This window comes from Plasmodium falciparum, assembly GCF_000002765.6.
Source record: "Plasmodium falciparum 3D7 genome assembly, chromosome: 14".
NCBI classification, from domain to species: Eukaryota; Apicomplexa; class Aconoidasida; order Haemosporida; family Plasmodiidae; genus Plasmodium; species Plasmodium falciparum.
This window is the reverse complement of record NC_037283.1, coordinates 730,495-744,682: the sequence shown is the minus strand read 5'-3', so window position 1 is coordinate 744,682 and position 14,188 is coordinate 730,495. Positions and strand designations below refer to the sequence as shown.

The 14,188-nt window shown below is 21.6% G+C and overlaps 1 protein-coding gene across 1 annotated transcript; it reads left to right on the top strand.

Moving 5' to 3' along the window:
• PF3D7_1417600 (conserved Plasmodium protein, unknown function) lies at positions 1-13,989 on the top strand (the record flags this gene model as incomplete). The annotated part of the gene is made up of 1 exon (XM_001348312.1): positions 1-13,989. One exon carries the CDS (start codon positions 1-3, stop codon positions 13,987-13,989), a length of 13,989 nt encoding a protein of 4,662 aa, XP_001348348.1.
• Positions 13,990-14,188: the final 199 nt, after the last annotated feature.

Here is a 14,188-nt window from a genome sequence, read left to right as displayed (position 1 = left end):
ATGAACTCAAATAAAAATTTTGTTAATAAATTATATAGATATTATAGGAAAAATGATAACTATAATAAGAAAAGAATATTCATATATGAAAACACCGTTTATTATACTCCTGATGATTGTGTATTTTGTACACAATTAAATTGTACCATTAAAAAGAGATGGGATAAAAAGAAGAAAAAAAAATTAAAATCAGCTGAAAAGGAAGAATATTTTAAAGATTATAAATACTTCGAAACGGAGAATAATGATAATACTGATGAATATTATAAAAATGATGAAGAAGAAAATGAAGCTTCCGATTTAATGATAACATATTGTGATAGGCATGTAAGCCTTATAAATATTTTAGTTAATATGTTTAAGATATATAATAAAAAAAAAACATATTTAAATGTTACGTTAAACATAAATTACGTTTTCCTTCAAATTATATACAATATTATTTTATATTTTGTTTACTTATATATATATTATACCAAATATATATATTATATATTAAGAACATATTTGTTCCTATTATTATATAATAGTTTTCATATCATACGAGAAAATTGTTATTATCCGAATATCTTTTTGTATAATTATTATAGAAACAGAATAAAAAAGAATATTCTACAACAATGGAAAATGAAAAAAAAGAAAAAGAAGAAAAAAAGAAAAAAAAAAAAACATTCTCTTTTCCTATGTAAGAAAAATATGAGGGACACAAAGAGTAATCATTTTGTTAGAAACTATTCATATAAAATTATAAAGGATTCATATACCAATCACGTTGATGATGTTATAATTAAATTTTTATTATATATGTTTTATGAAAAATTCATAAATAAATTTAATAAATATATTAATATACATCATCATTATCATAATGTTTATAAAAAAATATATTATTATAAGATAAAAGAAGGAATGCTTCCATTTTTGTGTGATCATATATTCAAGTGTAATTACAATTTATTTTATATCTTTAATAGATACAATTTCCAATTTAATGCATACAACATATTATTAAATTGTAAAGAAAAGAACAGTGAACAAATATTTATATTTTTTAACAAGAAATTTTTAATTAAAAAAGATTATGTTATGAACTACCTTATTTATGTAATTAATAATATTAGGGAAAAAATAAATAAAATAAAAATAATATATGATGATACAAAAAAATGTTATTTTATATTTTATAAAAACAAATGTACCTCTTGTCTTATAACACATAATATTTTAAATGTACCAATTGAAGGTATTAAAAAAAAAAGTGATAATATTTATTTTGAGAAACCAAAAACTAATATAAAAAATGAGGATGTCAATTGTAAGTATAATAAAATATTTTATAAATATTACATAAGTGTGATAAATGATATGTTATGTATATCAAAAAATAATATGATTATTAAAAATATTGATAGTATAAATAAAAATCATAAAAGGCTAATAAAAATATCTAATTATAATATAACAAATGTTTGTATGTTTTTATTATTACCTGAGATTTTTTGTAAATATTATAAAAAAGGAGATAAAAAAAAGAAGAAAAACAAAAATGTAAAAAAAATAATATTTAAAGAGAGAAGAGTGAATATTAAGTCGTATAAGATATTATTAAAATGTGAAATCCTAACACATTTTAATTTTTTTAATGTAATTAATTGTGATAGATATATCTATCAAAATAATTTGTATAATAATCTAGTTGGGTTAAAAAAAGGATCGTACATGAAAACATGTACAAATGATGAGACATATAGAAATGATGGAGATGTAAATAATAAAAATGGTTATAATAATAATGAACATAGTAATAGTAGTAATGAGAGAAGTAATAACAATGGTGATAATAATAATAATAATCATAATAATAATAATCATAATAATAATCATCATAATAACGGATCAAATAATCATAATGGTAATAATAATAGTAATAATGATGATAATGATAAGGATGACGATAAAAAAGGAAATGATAAAAAAAATGAAGACAAAGACGATGAAAATAAAAGTGACGATGATAATGATGATGATAAAAAAAATGGTGATGGTTTGAATCGTTCCTTGGATACCAAGAAAAGGAAAGAAAAGAGTAAGAACAAGAATAAAATGAAACCAGATAACACATTAAATGAAAATGTAAAAGAATTATTATTTGATAAAGAAGGAAAAAGTTATACATGTACTAATAATGATTTAAGTCTAGTAAATAATACAATATGTGAATCAATTAAAAAGAGAAAAAGTAATAGAGGAGAAAAGAGAAATTATAATAATGAAAAAAATGATAAGAATTCATTAAATAATGTTATAGCTGAAAATGCATATAAAATTATAAAAAATGGTAGATTATATAAACCTACTGAACCAGTTAATATATTTCGATCACATAATAAATTTATGTTAAAAGAAATGATGTGGATGAGTATAGATTATTATGAAGAAAAGAGATGGAAAAAAAATGTTTCAAAAAAATTTGGATATTTAATGAGTAACCATTTTGAAGAAAAAAAAAAAAATGATAAATATTTTATTTCTTCTCAAATATCAAATGATATTAAAATGTTTTGGTTTTTTATGTTAAATGAAATTAGACCAGATTTAGTTCCAGTAGATTTAGATCATAAGATAAAAAATAAAAATCACTTAAAGAACGATTTTTTGAATTCGTTTAGAAAAAATCTACAAATAGAGGAATATAATCTTGAGATGGATGATAATAATCAATATTCCTTTAATCAACATGATGGAATAAATGAGGAATCATCTGTACAAAATAAGAGTGAGAAGAATAGTTTCTCTATAAATACATCTATTGATGATAATTGGGGATTAATGAATAAGATGAGTCATCAAAATGGAAAAAATAATAACCATAATGATTATAATAACAAATGTGAAGATAATAAAAATAATGATTATAATAACAACAAATGTGATGATAATAACAATAATGATTATAATAACAACAAATGTGATGATAATAAAAATAATGATTATAATAACAAATGTGAAGATAATAAAAATAATGATTATAATAACAACAAATGTGATGATAATAACAATGATGATTATAATAACAAATGTGATGATAATAACCATAATGATTATAATAACAAATGTGATGTTAATAAGCTTAATAATATTTCAATAGAACATACTAATTGTATTAATAGTAATAAATATAATTTGTTAAACATTTCCACACATAAAGAAATAAATATGATCGATAATAATACTAATGATATTAGTACGGTTTGTTGTGAAAATAATAATAATAATAATAATAATAATAATAATAATGAAAGGAATAACCATATAAATGTAATGAAAAAAAAGAATATCATAGATTATGAAAATTATGATCAAATTGTTATGAATATAGAAGAAAATGTTAATAAAGAATTATTGAAAAAACATAAAATATATAAAAAGGATTATTATACTGTTGAAAATGTTCATATAAACCATATACAATATGATGATAATAATTTATATTATAATGATGATCTATATAATTATTATCAATCTAAAAATGATGATGGATATTTAGATTTAAGTAATCATTTATATATTTATTGTTTACTTTTTATAAGTATTTCTCTTATCGAAATTAATGAACATATTAATTTTTCTAGACCCGATAATCACCTTCCTAATGATGTAGATAACGCATTGTTAGAAGATGAACAAAATAATAGTAATAATAATAATTATAATAATTATAATAATGATATTTTTGTTAATTATATGAATGCATATAATAATGGAGAATTATTTTGTAATAATACACAAAGAGATAATATTAAATTTCCACAATATGGTACATTTAAAAAAATAAAAAACGAATTTGAAGATTTCAGAGAATTGAAAAAGAAAAAGAAAACAGATATGTTGAAAAATAACAAAGATGGTTTATTAAGTAATGTAGATAACATTAATTTAGATATCATAAGAAAAGGTAATACTGAATTTAAAGAAAACAAAATTGTTTTGAATAATGAAAATAATGTATGCTATCCGAATGCAAAAAGAAATAGCATTATGGATAAAGATATATATGAAAATGAAAAAGACATTAATAATTGTGAAAATAATATATTAAGAGGAAAACAAGAAAACATAAAAAATTATGAAGAAAACAAAATGATAGAAACGTATTATGATGAAATGTTATTAAAGAAGAAGAGTATAAACCAATTACGATTAATATCAGAAGAGATGTTATTATCCAAAAGGGAGAATGATAATGGTAATGATTATAAGAATAAAAATTTTATAGATCATTATGATGAAGAAAATTATAATGGATATGATAAATTAAATAAATATGTAAATAAAAGAATATTATCCATTGATAATAATAATAATAATAATAATATTGAAAATAAATTGGATTCATTTGTTGTACATAAAAATATGAACAATAGTAATATTTATAATATTCTCAGTGTACCTTCATTGAATAACACAGATGTAAAAGACCTAGTAGTTATACCCTATTCATGTGATAATAATAATAATAATAATAATAGTAATAATAATAATAGTAATAGTAATAATAATAGTAATAGTAATATAAAAACGAAAGAATCAGTTAGTACTACTAATCATAATAATAGTAGTAATAATATAATATATGAAAATATTAAAAACGATTATATTAATGAAATAAAAGAAAAAAATGTAAATGTTTATTTACACAATATGGAGTTGTATGGAGGCATACCATATCCCTTTGAATATAAATATATTGATGATTTTTATGATGACATTAATTTGCCTTTAATGAATTTAGCTGAATATGATAAGTACACTTTTTTCTTATATTTATTTTATATGAAAAATTCTTCTTATATATTAAAGAAACAAATGAAAAAGGATAAAAGAAAACGTAAGAAAGAATTCACAGATGTACTTTTAACAAAAAAAAGAACACCTAAGAGGAAAATAAACAAATTAGAAAATGAAAAGAAAATAGAACAAATAGAAGATGCTGAAAAGGTTTTAAGTTCAGAAAAAGTAGTTGATGGAGAAAATATATTAAAAGTTATAAATGATCAAAATAATTTATCAAATGAAGTTAATATTATTAAAGACGTAACTATTTCAGGTACAAAAATTAATAGCAAAAATAATGACAAAAGTGATGACAAAAATGATGACAAAAATGATAAAAAAAATGATGGAAAAAATGACAAAAATGATGAAAAGGATGATAACAAAACTGGCGAAAAAGGTGATAACAAAATTGGTGAAAAAGATGATAACAAAATTAACGAAAAAGATGATAACAAAATTAATGATAAAGAAATCGTTGGTACTGTTTTAAGGACAAGTACTAAGAATAAGACTAAAAATAAATTGAAAAATAAAGATGGTTATGTTATTAAAAAAGAACATTTAGGAGATTTAGAAGAACGACAACAAAAGAAAATTAAAAAGAAAGAAATGGAAACTATTAAAAAATGGAAAGAGAAAAAAGACGAATGGGAATTAGAAGAAACAAATTTCCTTCTTATATTAACAAAAACGTACATGAATTATATTAACATGGATGAAATAATTAAGAGGGAATATGGAATATCATTAAATAGCTGCACAGCATTAGGAGACATAAAAAATAAGAATAATATGAATAATATGAATAACATGAATAATATGAATAATATGAATAACATGAATAATATGAATAATATGAATAATATAGATGAAACAGATAATGGGAATAATATAAATATTGAAAATAATGTATATAATAGTAATAATGGCAATATTAATAATGTTGTGGAAATAAAAAATGCGAATAATAGTAAAACAAAGGAACATGAAGAAATTAATAATGATAACTCAAATGTAGAAAATAAAAACGTAACCAATGATTTTATAAAAAAATATAAAGGACATGAATATATCATGTCTTTTAATAAATTTGAAAATAATATAAATAATAAGTTGAAGAATTATACCGATTTTATAAACTGGAATATTATATCGGTAGCTTTAGTATCATATAATAAAATAAGTCATATATATGAAAAGAAAAGAGGACCGAATGAATGTAAAGAAAAATTTCTATCATTAATAAAAGATGATATATATAAAATTACCAAGTTACAAAACCTGTATCATGATTATTATTTGAATACCATAAAAAATAATAATAGCATGAAAAGAAAAAAGAAAAAATGTATAACCAAAGTAAAGTTCTTGCCATTATTTTCATCAAATAATGTGAATAAATTAATAGGTATGTTTAATAAATATATGAATGAAAAATTAAAGAAATATGAATTAAAAAAAATGGATATGAATAATAATAATAAAATCGAAACATTAAAAGTGAAGAATATAATAATAAAGAATGAAAAAATTGAAGAAAAAAAGCATGATGAGGAAATAAATATATTAAATAAAAATGATGATAAAATAAATGAATATAAAGATGAGTTAAACGTTAAAGATGAAGATATTCATTTAATAAAAAAAGTAAAAAAAAAATCCAGTATTATAAAAAAAAAGAAAAAAGGTTTTTTTCATAATCTTTTTAGTACATTTTCTGGAAAAAAAAGTCGAGAAAGCTCAGAAGAAGATACTGATTGTGGTAGAGATAGTTTTTTTAGTTGTAGTGATGTAGAAATTTCTGCAACAAAATTAGATGATTCATGCATATCATTTAGTAATAATAAAAATAAAAGTAATAAAAAGAAAAGAGCAAAGAAAAATATAAAACTTGGTGAAGAAGAAAATGAAAGTGAATGTAACAATGAAGGTGAATGTAACAATGAAGGTGAATGCAACAATGAAGGTGAATGCAACAATGAAGGTGAATGCAACAATGAAGGTGAATGCAACAATGAAGGTGAAGGTAACAATGAAAGTGAAATTGCAAGTACTAAAAAAGAATTATTAGATATTAATAATAAAATTAATGATGAGAATGATAATCATAATTTTAATAAGAAGAGAAGTAGTATTAGCTATTATTTTGATGATTATTTTGATGAACATTTTGAAGATTATTTAGATGATTATTTTGAAGATGAATGGGATGATTATGTGGACGAAAATTTTGTTGATAACTCTGATGAATTTTTTGAAGAAGATGTAAATGAATTTAAAAAAATAAATAATATTGATGAGAATACTACTAATAATAATAGTACAGATATTATAAAAAAAAATGAGAAAAATAATATAGAACATATAAAAGAATTGAATAATACCTATGTTGATGAAAATTCTCACATAGAAAAAAAAGAACCAACCATTTGTGTAAATATAAAAAATAGTACAAATGAAAATAATAATATATTAATAAACAATGATACATTTAAATCGAAAGATGAAAAAAAAGATACATATAATAAGGAAGTATGTGTAAATAGTATATCACAATTAATAATATATAATAAATGTAAAGATGATGAATATAAATATGATTTCAATTATATTTTAAAAAATAGAGATAAGATAAAAAAATGGTTGAATTGTATATGTAAGAATAAAAAGAATATAAAAGAATTTATGAATATAATAAATAATGATTATTTTGTTAAAAATAAATATTTTCATAGATTGATTGAAAGTGTTGTAAATAATGTAAGTAAGGAACAATCATCATTTACATATTCTAATAATATAATAATAAATTCATTAAATAAAGAACCAGATTATGAATTAACATATAGAGAAAATAGCAATGATAGAAATATAAATAATCCTTTAGATAATGAATTTATTAAAATGATAAGAAAAATAATGGAATATGATAAAAAGAGAAAATTAAAAAGTATACAAAAATTAAAAAATATATCAAATAATTATAGTTATAATACAATTAATGAATTTTATATATCAAAACCAAATGAATCATATAATACAGTAAATGAATTTGTTCAGAAAATATTGAATTATGTACCTTATGTAGATGATAAGAAAAAAATTATTATAAAAAAAATTAGGAAAAGATTTCAATGTAAAAATCTTATAACACAAATTTTATTAGCTGACTATATATTAGATAAATTAAAAAATTTCCCAATTAATGAATCTATAGAATCATCTAAAAATAATAATAAAACAATTGATATGTTATTATCTGAAACACGATTAAAAGCTTATAGTAAATATATTAATGAACATTTTAATGATAATTACGATCCAGTTAAAATTGAAACATCATTTTTAAAAATGTTTTCGTCTGAAAATGATGAATTATATAAAAAGAATATATTGAATAATAATAATAATAAAGAAGTAACACATATAAATATTAAGTCTGAAGAAGTCGCATTAAATAAATCTATCCAAGAAACGACAAATACTGTATTAAAAGATACTATTATTGAATCAAATGAAATATCATGCATTGTTGATAAAACGGTAGATATACATAATGAACAAAATGATAAAAAGCATGACACTTCCCCTGCAGATATTAATAATAAGGATTATATTGGATATATGCATGTTAATAAGAAAGAATTGGTATCTATGCAAAATTCTTCTAATCCTTCAGATATAATTCAGCAATGTGTTAATAAGGTTGAAGTGTATAATAAGGATGTATGCCAGACCAATGGATACATGAATATCAATGATGATAATAAAATGAATAATTTTGTAAATAATAATATAACTCATATCAATAATAATGTGAATAATAATAATAATATTGTGAACCATTTAAATAATAATAATAATAATAATAATGCGAATAATATAAATAATTTGAATGTGAACCATTTAAATAATAATATAAGCCAAATTAATAATAATTATAATAATAGTAATATGAGTAGTATTTATATCGCATCTGATCAAAATGAACATTTTAATAAAATGACAGTGATGGAAAAACAGGATCCAATGAATAACACAAAACAACGTTCACACTCATCATATCACACATCTTTTCCTATGCAAAATAATAATACGCCATTATACAATAAATTGGAAGGAGATCAAATTAAATTATCAAAATATAATAGTTTAGAATCTAATAAGAATAATATAGATATCATTTCAACTAATAACAATGCAACCAAAACAAAAGATCACGTAATTAAAGCGAATAATAAAGGATCAACAAGAGGCAAGAGACAAACCTTATCATTAGTGAAACCACATAAGGAAAGTGAACATGTTCAAGATTCCTCTGTAATAAATCAACCAGTAAAAAATGTATCGTCCAAAGGGGAGGAAATTATATTAGGTAATAATAGGCAGAAATCACAACCAATTAAAAATGTAGATATTACAAATAAAATGACAAAATATAAAACTTCTGTTAGTTCATCCATTTTATCTTCAGATAAATTAAAGAACAACAATATTTTAAATACTGTACAAAATGAAAGTGCATATTTATCCAGCAAATTTAATTCCAACGTGCAAACGTTAAATAATAATGTGAATAATAATGTGAATATTAATGTGAATAATATGAATAGTAATATTAGTAATAATATGAATAGTAATATAAATAATAATATGAATAGTAATATGTGTAATAATATGAATAGTAATATGAGTAATAATATGAATAGTAATATGCACGTTATGGATCAAGGCTCTTTTTTCACGTCCAATATGGTAAATAGAGAAGTTAATAATTTATTAAATGAGGAACAAAGAATAAATACAAACGTTGTAAGTAGTCATTATAATTCTGTAGTATCAAGTACACAATTTATAAATGATAGAGGAAATTACACAAACAGAATACAAAAAATATTAAGTAATAATAAATATAGTTTAACTCCTATGAAAAATAATATAACTCAAGAAAATATGAATAATTGTATAGTTAATCATCAAACACCAAATAAAAACATACAAGAATATTATATTCCAAATGCATCACCAAATAAATTAAATAAAAGCATATCAAATGTAGATATAATGAAATCAAATACGTCATCTATATTATATCCGCAAGCACATAATTCGGTTTCGTCTAATTTTAATAATGTATCCGAAACTCTACAAAATGTGAATGTATTGCATGCTTCAAAGAAATATCATATGAACAATTCTAATGATATTTGCACAAATATAAATAACAACAACAACAATAATAATAATAATAATAATAATAATAATAATAATGTGCATCATAACAGTATGAATCAGAATAATATGAATACTATCAATATGAATAATATTAATATGAATAATATCAATATGAATAATATTACTATGAATAATATTAATATGAATAATATCAATATGAATAATATCAATATGAATAATACTAATAATAATGTGAATAATATTAATATGAATAATATTAACAGTAATGTAAATAATATTAATAATTCTATGAATAATATTAATATTAGTAATAATATTAATTATAATATTAGTAATAATTATAATAACAGTGTAAGTATGTACAATATTCCAAATAAGGAAGATGATAAATTTATATCACCCTTACATTCTTCAATGCAAAATAATAAATATATGCCTATAAATCGTAATAATAGTAGTATGTCGTATAATAAAACACCTATATGTGATAGTGTTGAATTACCAATAAAACAAATGTCAGGAAATATTTCAAATAATTGTAATGCTTCTATGCAATTAGAAGTTTCATCCAATAGTTCATCAAAGAAATTACAACATACCATAGGTAGTAATACAATCAATACAGATAAAAAATCCTTATTAATGTATATAGAAAATAGAGCAAGAACTGGATCATCATCTATAAATAAAATAAATGATGATATGTTCTCTATAAAATCATCAACTCCAAGTAATTATCCTCCGTCCTATACAACACATCAACAATTTATATCAGAAAGTGAAAACAAGTCAAATTTATATCATGACCAAATGTTAAATCAAGATGTTATTATGGATAATAAAAATGTACAAAATTTTACATATGCTCCATGTTCTAATAGTCTTAATAACAATTTAAAAAATACAAATACTATGAATAATGAAACACGATCGAATATCATTTCAAATTATAAACAGGTCAAATATTCAAATATAAGTGTAAATAATACACCTAATAATGTAATTATGCAAACTCAAAATATGACAGTACAAAATAATGCAAAAATGTCCTTAAACGGTTCGACTACACACCCAATAGTAAATCGAACAAATATGGAAAATATAGATCTTATAAAATTAGCTAATGATCCATTAAACATTCATAGAAACGGTATACATATGGGTAACATAAAGAATGATAATATAGAAGAAAAGAAAAATGTATCATCAAATATAAGAAGTATAGCAGATAATTCTCAACGATTACAAAATATACATTTAGGAAATCAACAAAATGATATACAACATATGAATTTGGATAACATAAATAATAATAATAATAATAATAATTTGAAGATGAAGAAAAAGAGTAAAAATAACATTAATATAAATAATAACCCTAATAATAATCTTAATAATAATGGACAAATTGATAATGCCTATTTAAATGTATCACCAACCATTTCAAATTCATTACAACAAACAAATATGTACCAAAGTGATATGAAAAATAGTATTATATATAATAGTAGTATACAAGAAAAAGATCCAAATAATAGAAATTATAACACACAAGGAAATAATGTGCAAACTATGAATCAATCAAATGGTAACGTATACAATGTAAATGTACCAAATAGGAAACAATCCAATTTAAATCAATATGTCAATCCTATGAATTTCTTAATACAAGTTTTAAATAAATGTAATAGTAATACGAATGGTCAAGTTAAAGCAAGTGCAAGTAATGCTAATGTGAATTATGCAAATGTAAATAGTACTTCCTTGAACCAGCCAAATATAAACAATGTTGGTATGAATCAGCCAAATATAAACAATGTTGGTATGAATCAGCCAAATATAAACAATGTTGGTATGAATCAGCCAAATATAAACAATGTTGGTATGAATCAGCCAAATATAAACAACGTTAGTATGAATCAGCCAAATATAAACAACGTTAATATGAACCAGCCAAATATAAACAACGTTAGTATGAACCAGCCAAATATAAACAATTTTAGTATGAACCAGTCAAATACAAACAATTTTAATATGAACAAGCCAAGTACAAGCAGTTTTAGTATGAACCAGCCAAGTACAAACAATTTTAGTATGAACAAGTCAAGTACAAACAATTTTAGTATAAACCAGACAAGTGCAAACAATTTTAGTATGCATCAGCCGAGTACAAACAATTTTAGTATGAACAAACCAAGTACAAACAATTTTAGTACGAACAAACCAAGTACAAACAATTTTAGTATGAACCAGCCAAATATAAATAATATTAGTATGAACCAACCCAATACAAATAATGTTCATATGAATAATCTTAATATGAACCAATCTGGTATGAATCATACAAATATGACAAGTCCAATATTTAATCAATCAAATTCTTCTAAACAAAGCGTCAACGAAAATGCTTTTGTACCCCCTGCATATCATACGTCAAATATAATTCAAAAGAATGCAACCTCAGTATATAATGATAATTTTAATAATCCTAATGTGGTGAATGTGGGATTAAAGAATACTATGACAAAAAATATTATACAAAGAGTACCTCAAAAAAAAGGATATTCTACTCATGATATGAACCAACAGGAGAGATTACAACAAGAAAGGTTGCAACAAGAAAGATTACAACAAGAAAGATTACAGCAAGAAAGATTACAACAAGAAAGATTACAACAAGAAAGGTTGCAACAAGAAAGATTACAACAAGAAAGATTACAACAAGAAAGATTACAACAAGAAAGGTTGCAACAAGAAAGATTACAGCAAAAATGGGAACAACAAAAAATACAACAAGAATTATATCAAAAATCACATAATGATAAGGAAAGTGAAACTAATAATTCTTCATCTTATCAAGAGTTAAATAATCACACTTTACAAGAAAATACAATTGCAAAGGATTCAATGAGACAACACATATTCTTAAAAACAAGGCAACAAGAAAATATACCAAAAGAGTTGCAAAAAATGCATTCTCATCAATTACAAACAGAAAAAATGAAAACCCAGCAATTATCTGCACATTCTTTACAACAACAAATGTATCCGCAGCAAATGACATCACAGGTACATTCATCCTTTCACGCGCAAAAAATTAAACAGCAGTTACAACAACAAATGAATCATCAACAAATAAATAAACACCAAATGAATCAGCAGCAAATGAATAAGCAACAAATGAATCAACAACAAATAAATCAACAACAAATGAATCAACAACAAATAAATCAACAACAAATAAACCAACAACAAATAAACCAACAACAAATAAATCAACAACAAATAAATCAACAACAAATAAACCAACAACAAATAAATCAACAACAAATAAATCAACAACAAATAAACCAACAACAAATAAATCAACAATCAATGAGTAAATATCCATATCAAGCACAAGAAATAAAAAAGCATATGGATCAACTACAACAAAATGTATCAATAGTGACACAACAAAAAATGCAGCCAATTTATTCTGTGAAACAAAACATGCCATTTAATGAGGAAAATGAAATGAAAAGAAACACAAGGAAAATAACTTTACCAATGACTCACCAAATTCCCAATGTACCTAATATACAACAACAAATAAATAATAAAATGGATGAAAGGATGTCAACAGAAAATATAAATGAGAATAACTTATATAATATGATGAATAGAAAATTATCTACCTCTATAAATAAATTTAACAATCATGATCAGTATTACCCATATGATTCTTATCAACAACAACAATTACAAGGGAATAATATTAATGTTATGGATATTAGAAATGTTGATAAAAATGAAAATAATATATTTCTATTAAAAAATAATCAATCAAGAGATATTCAAAACAACTGTACGAATATTATGATGAATAATAATATACCATCATCATATATAACTCCAGGACAAGCTTATAAACTAAATTCTAATCAAAATATAAATCACACCCAACAAAAAAAATAATACTACAAGTGTCATTTTTACGTATAAATAAATATCTTATTTAAAAAAAAGAAAAAGAAAAAGTAACATTTTTTTAAATTATTAACTATATCTTTCTAAATATAAAACACTTGTATGTTTAATATGTGTTAGACATGAAAAAAAAACAAAAAAAAAAAATTAAATGAAAATAAAAAAATGTAATTTTAAAATGCTACCT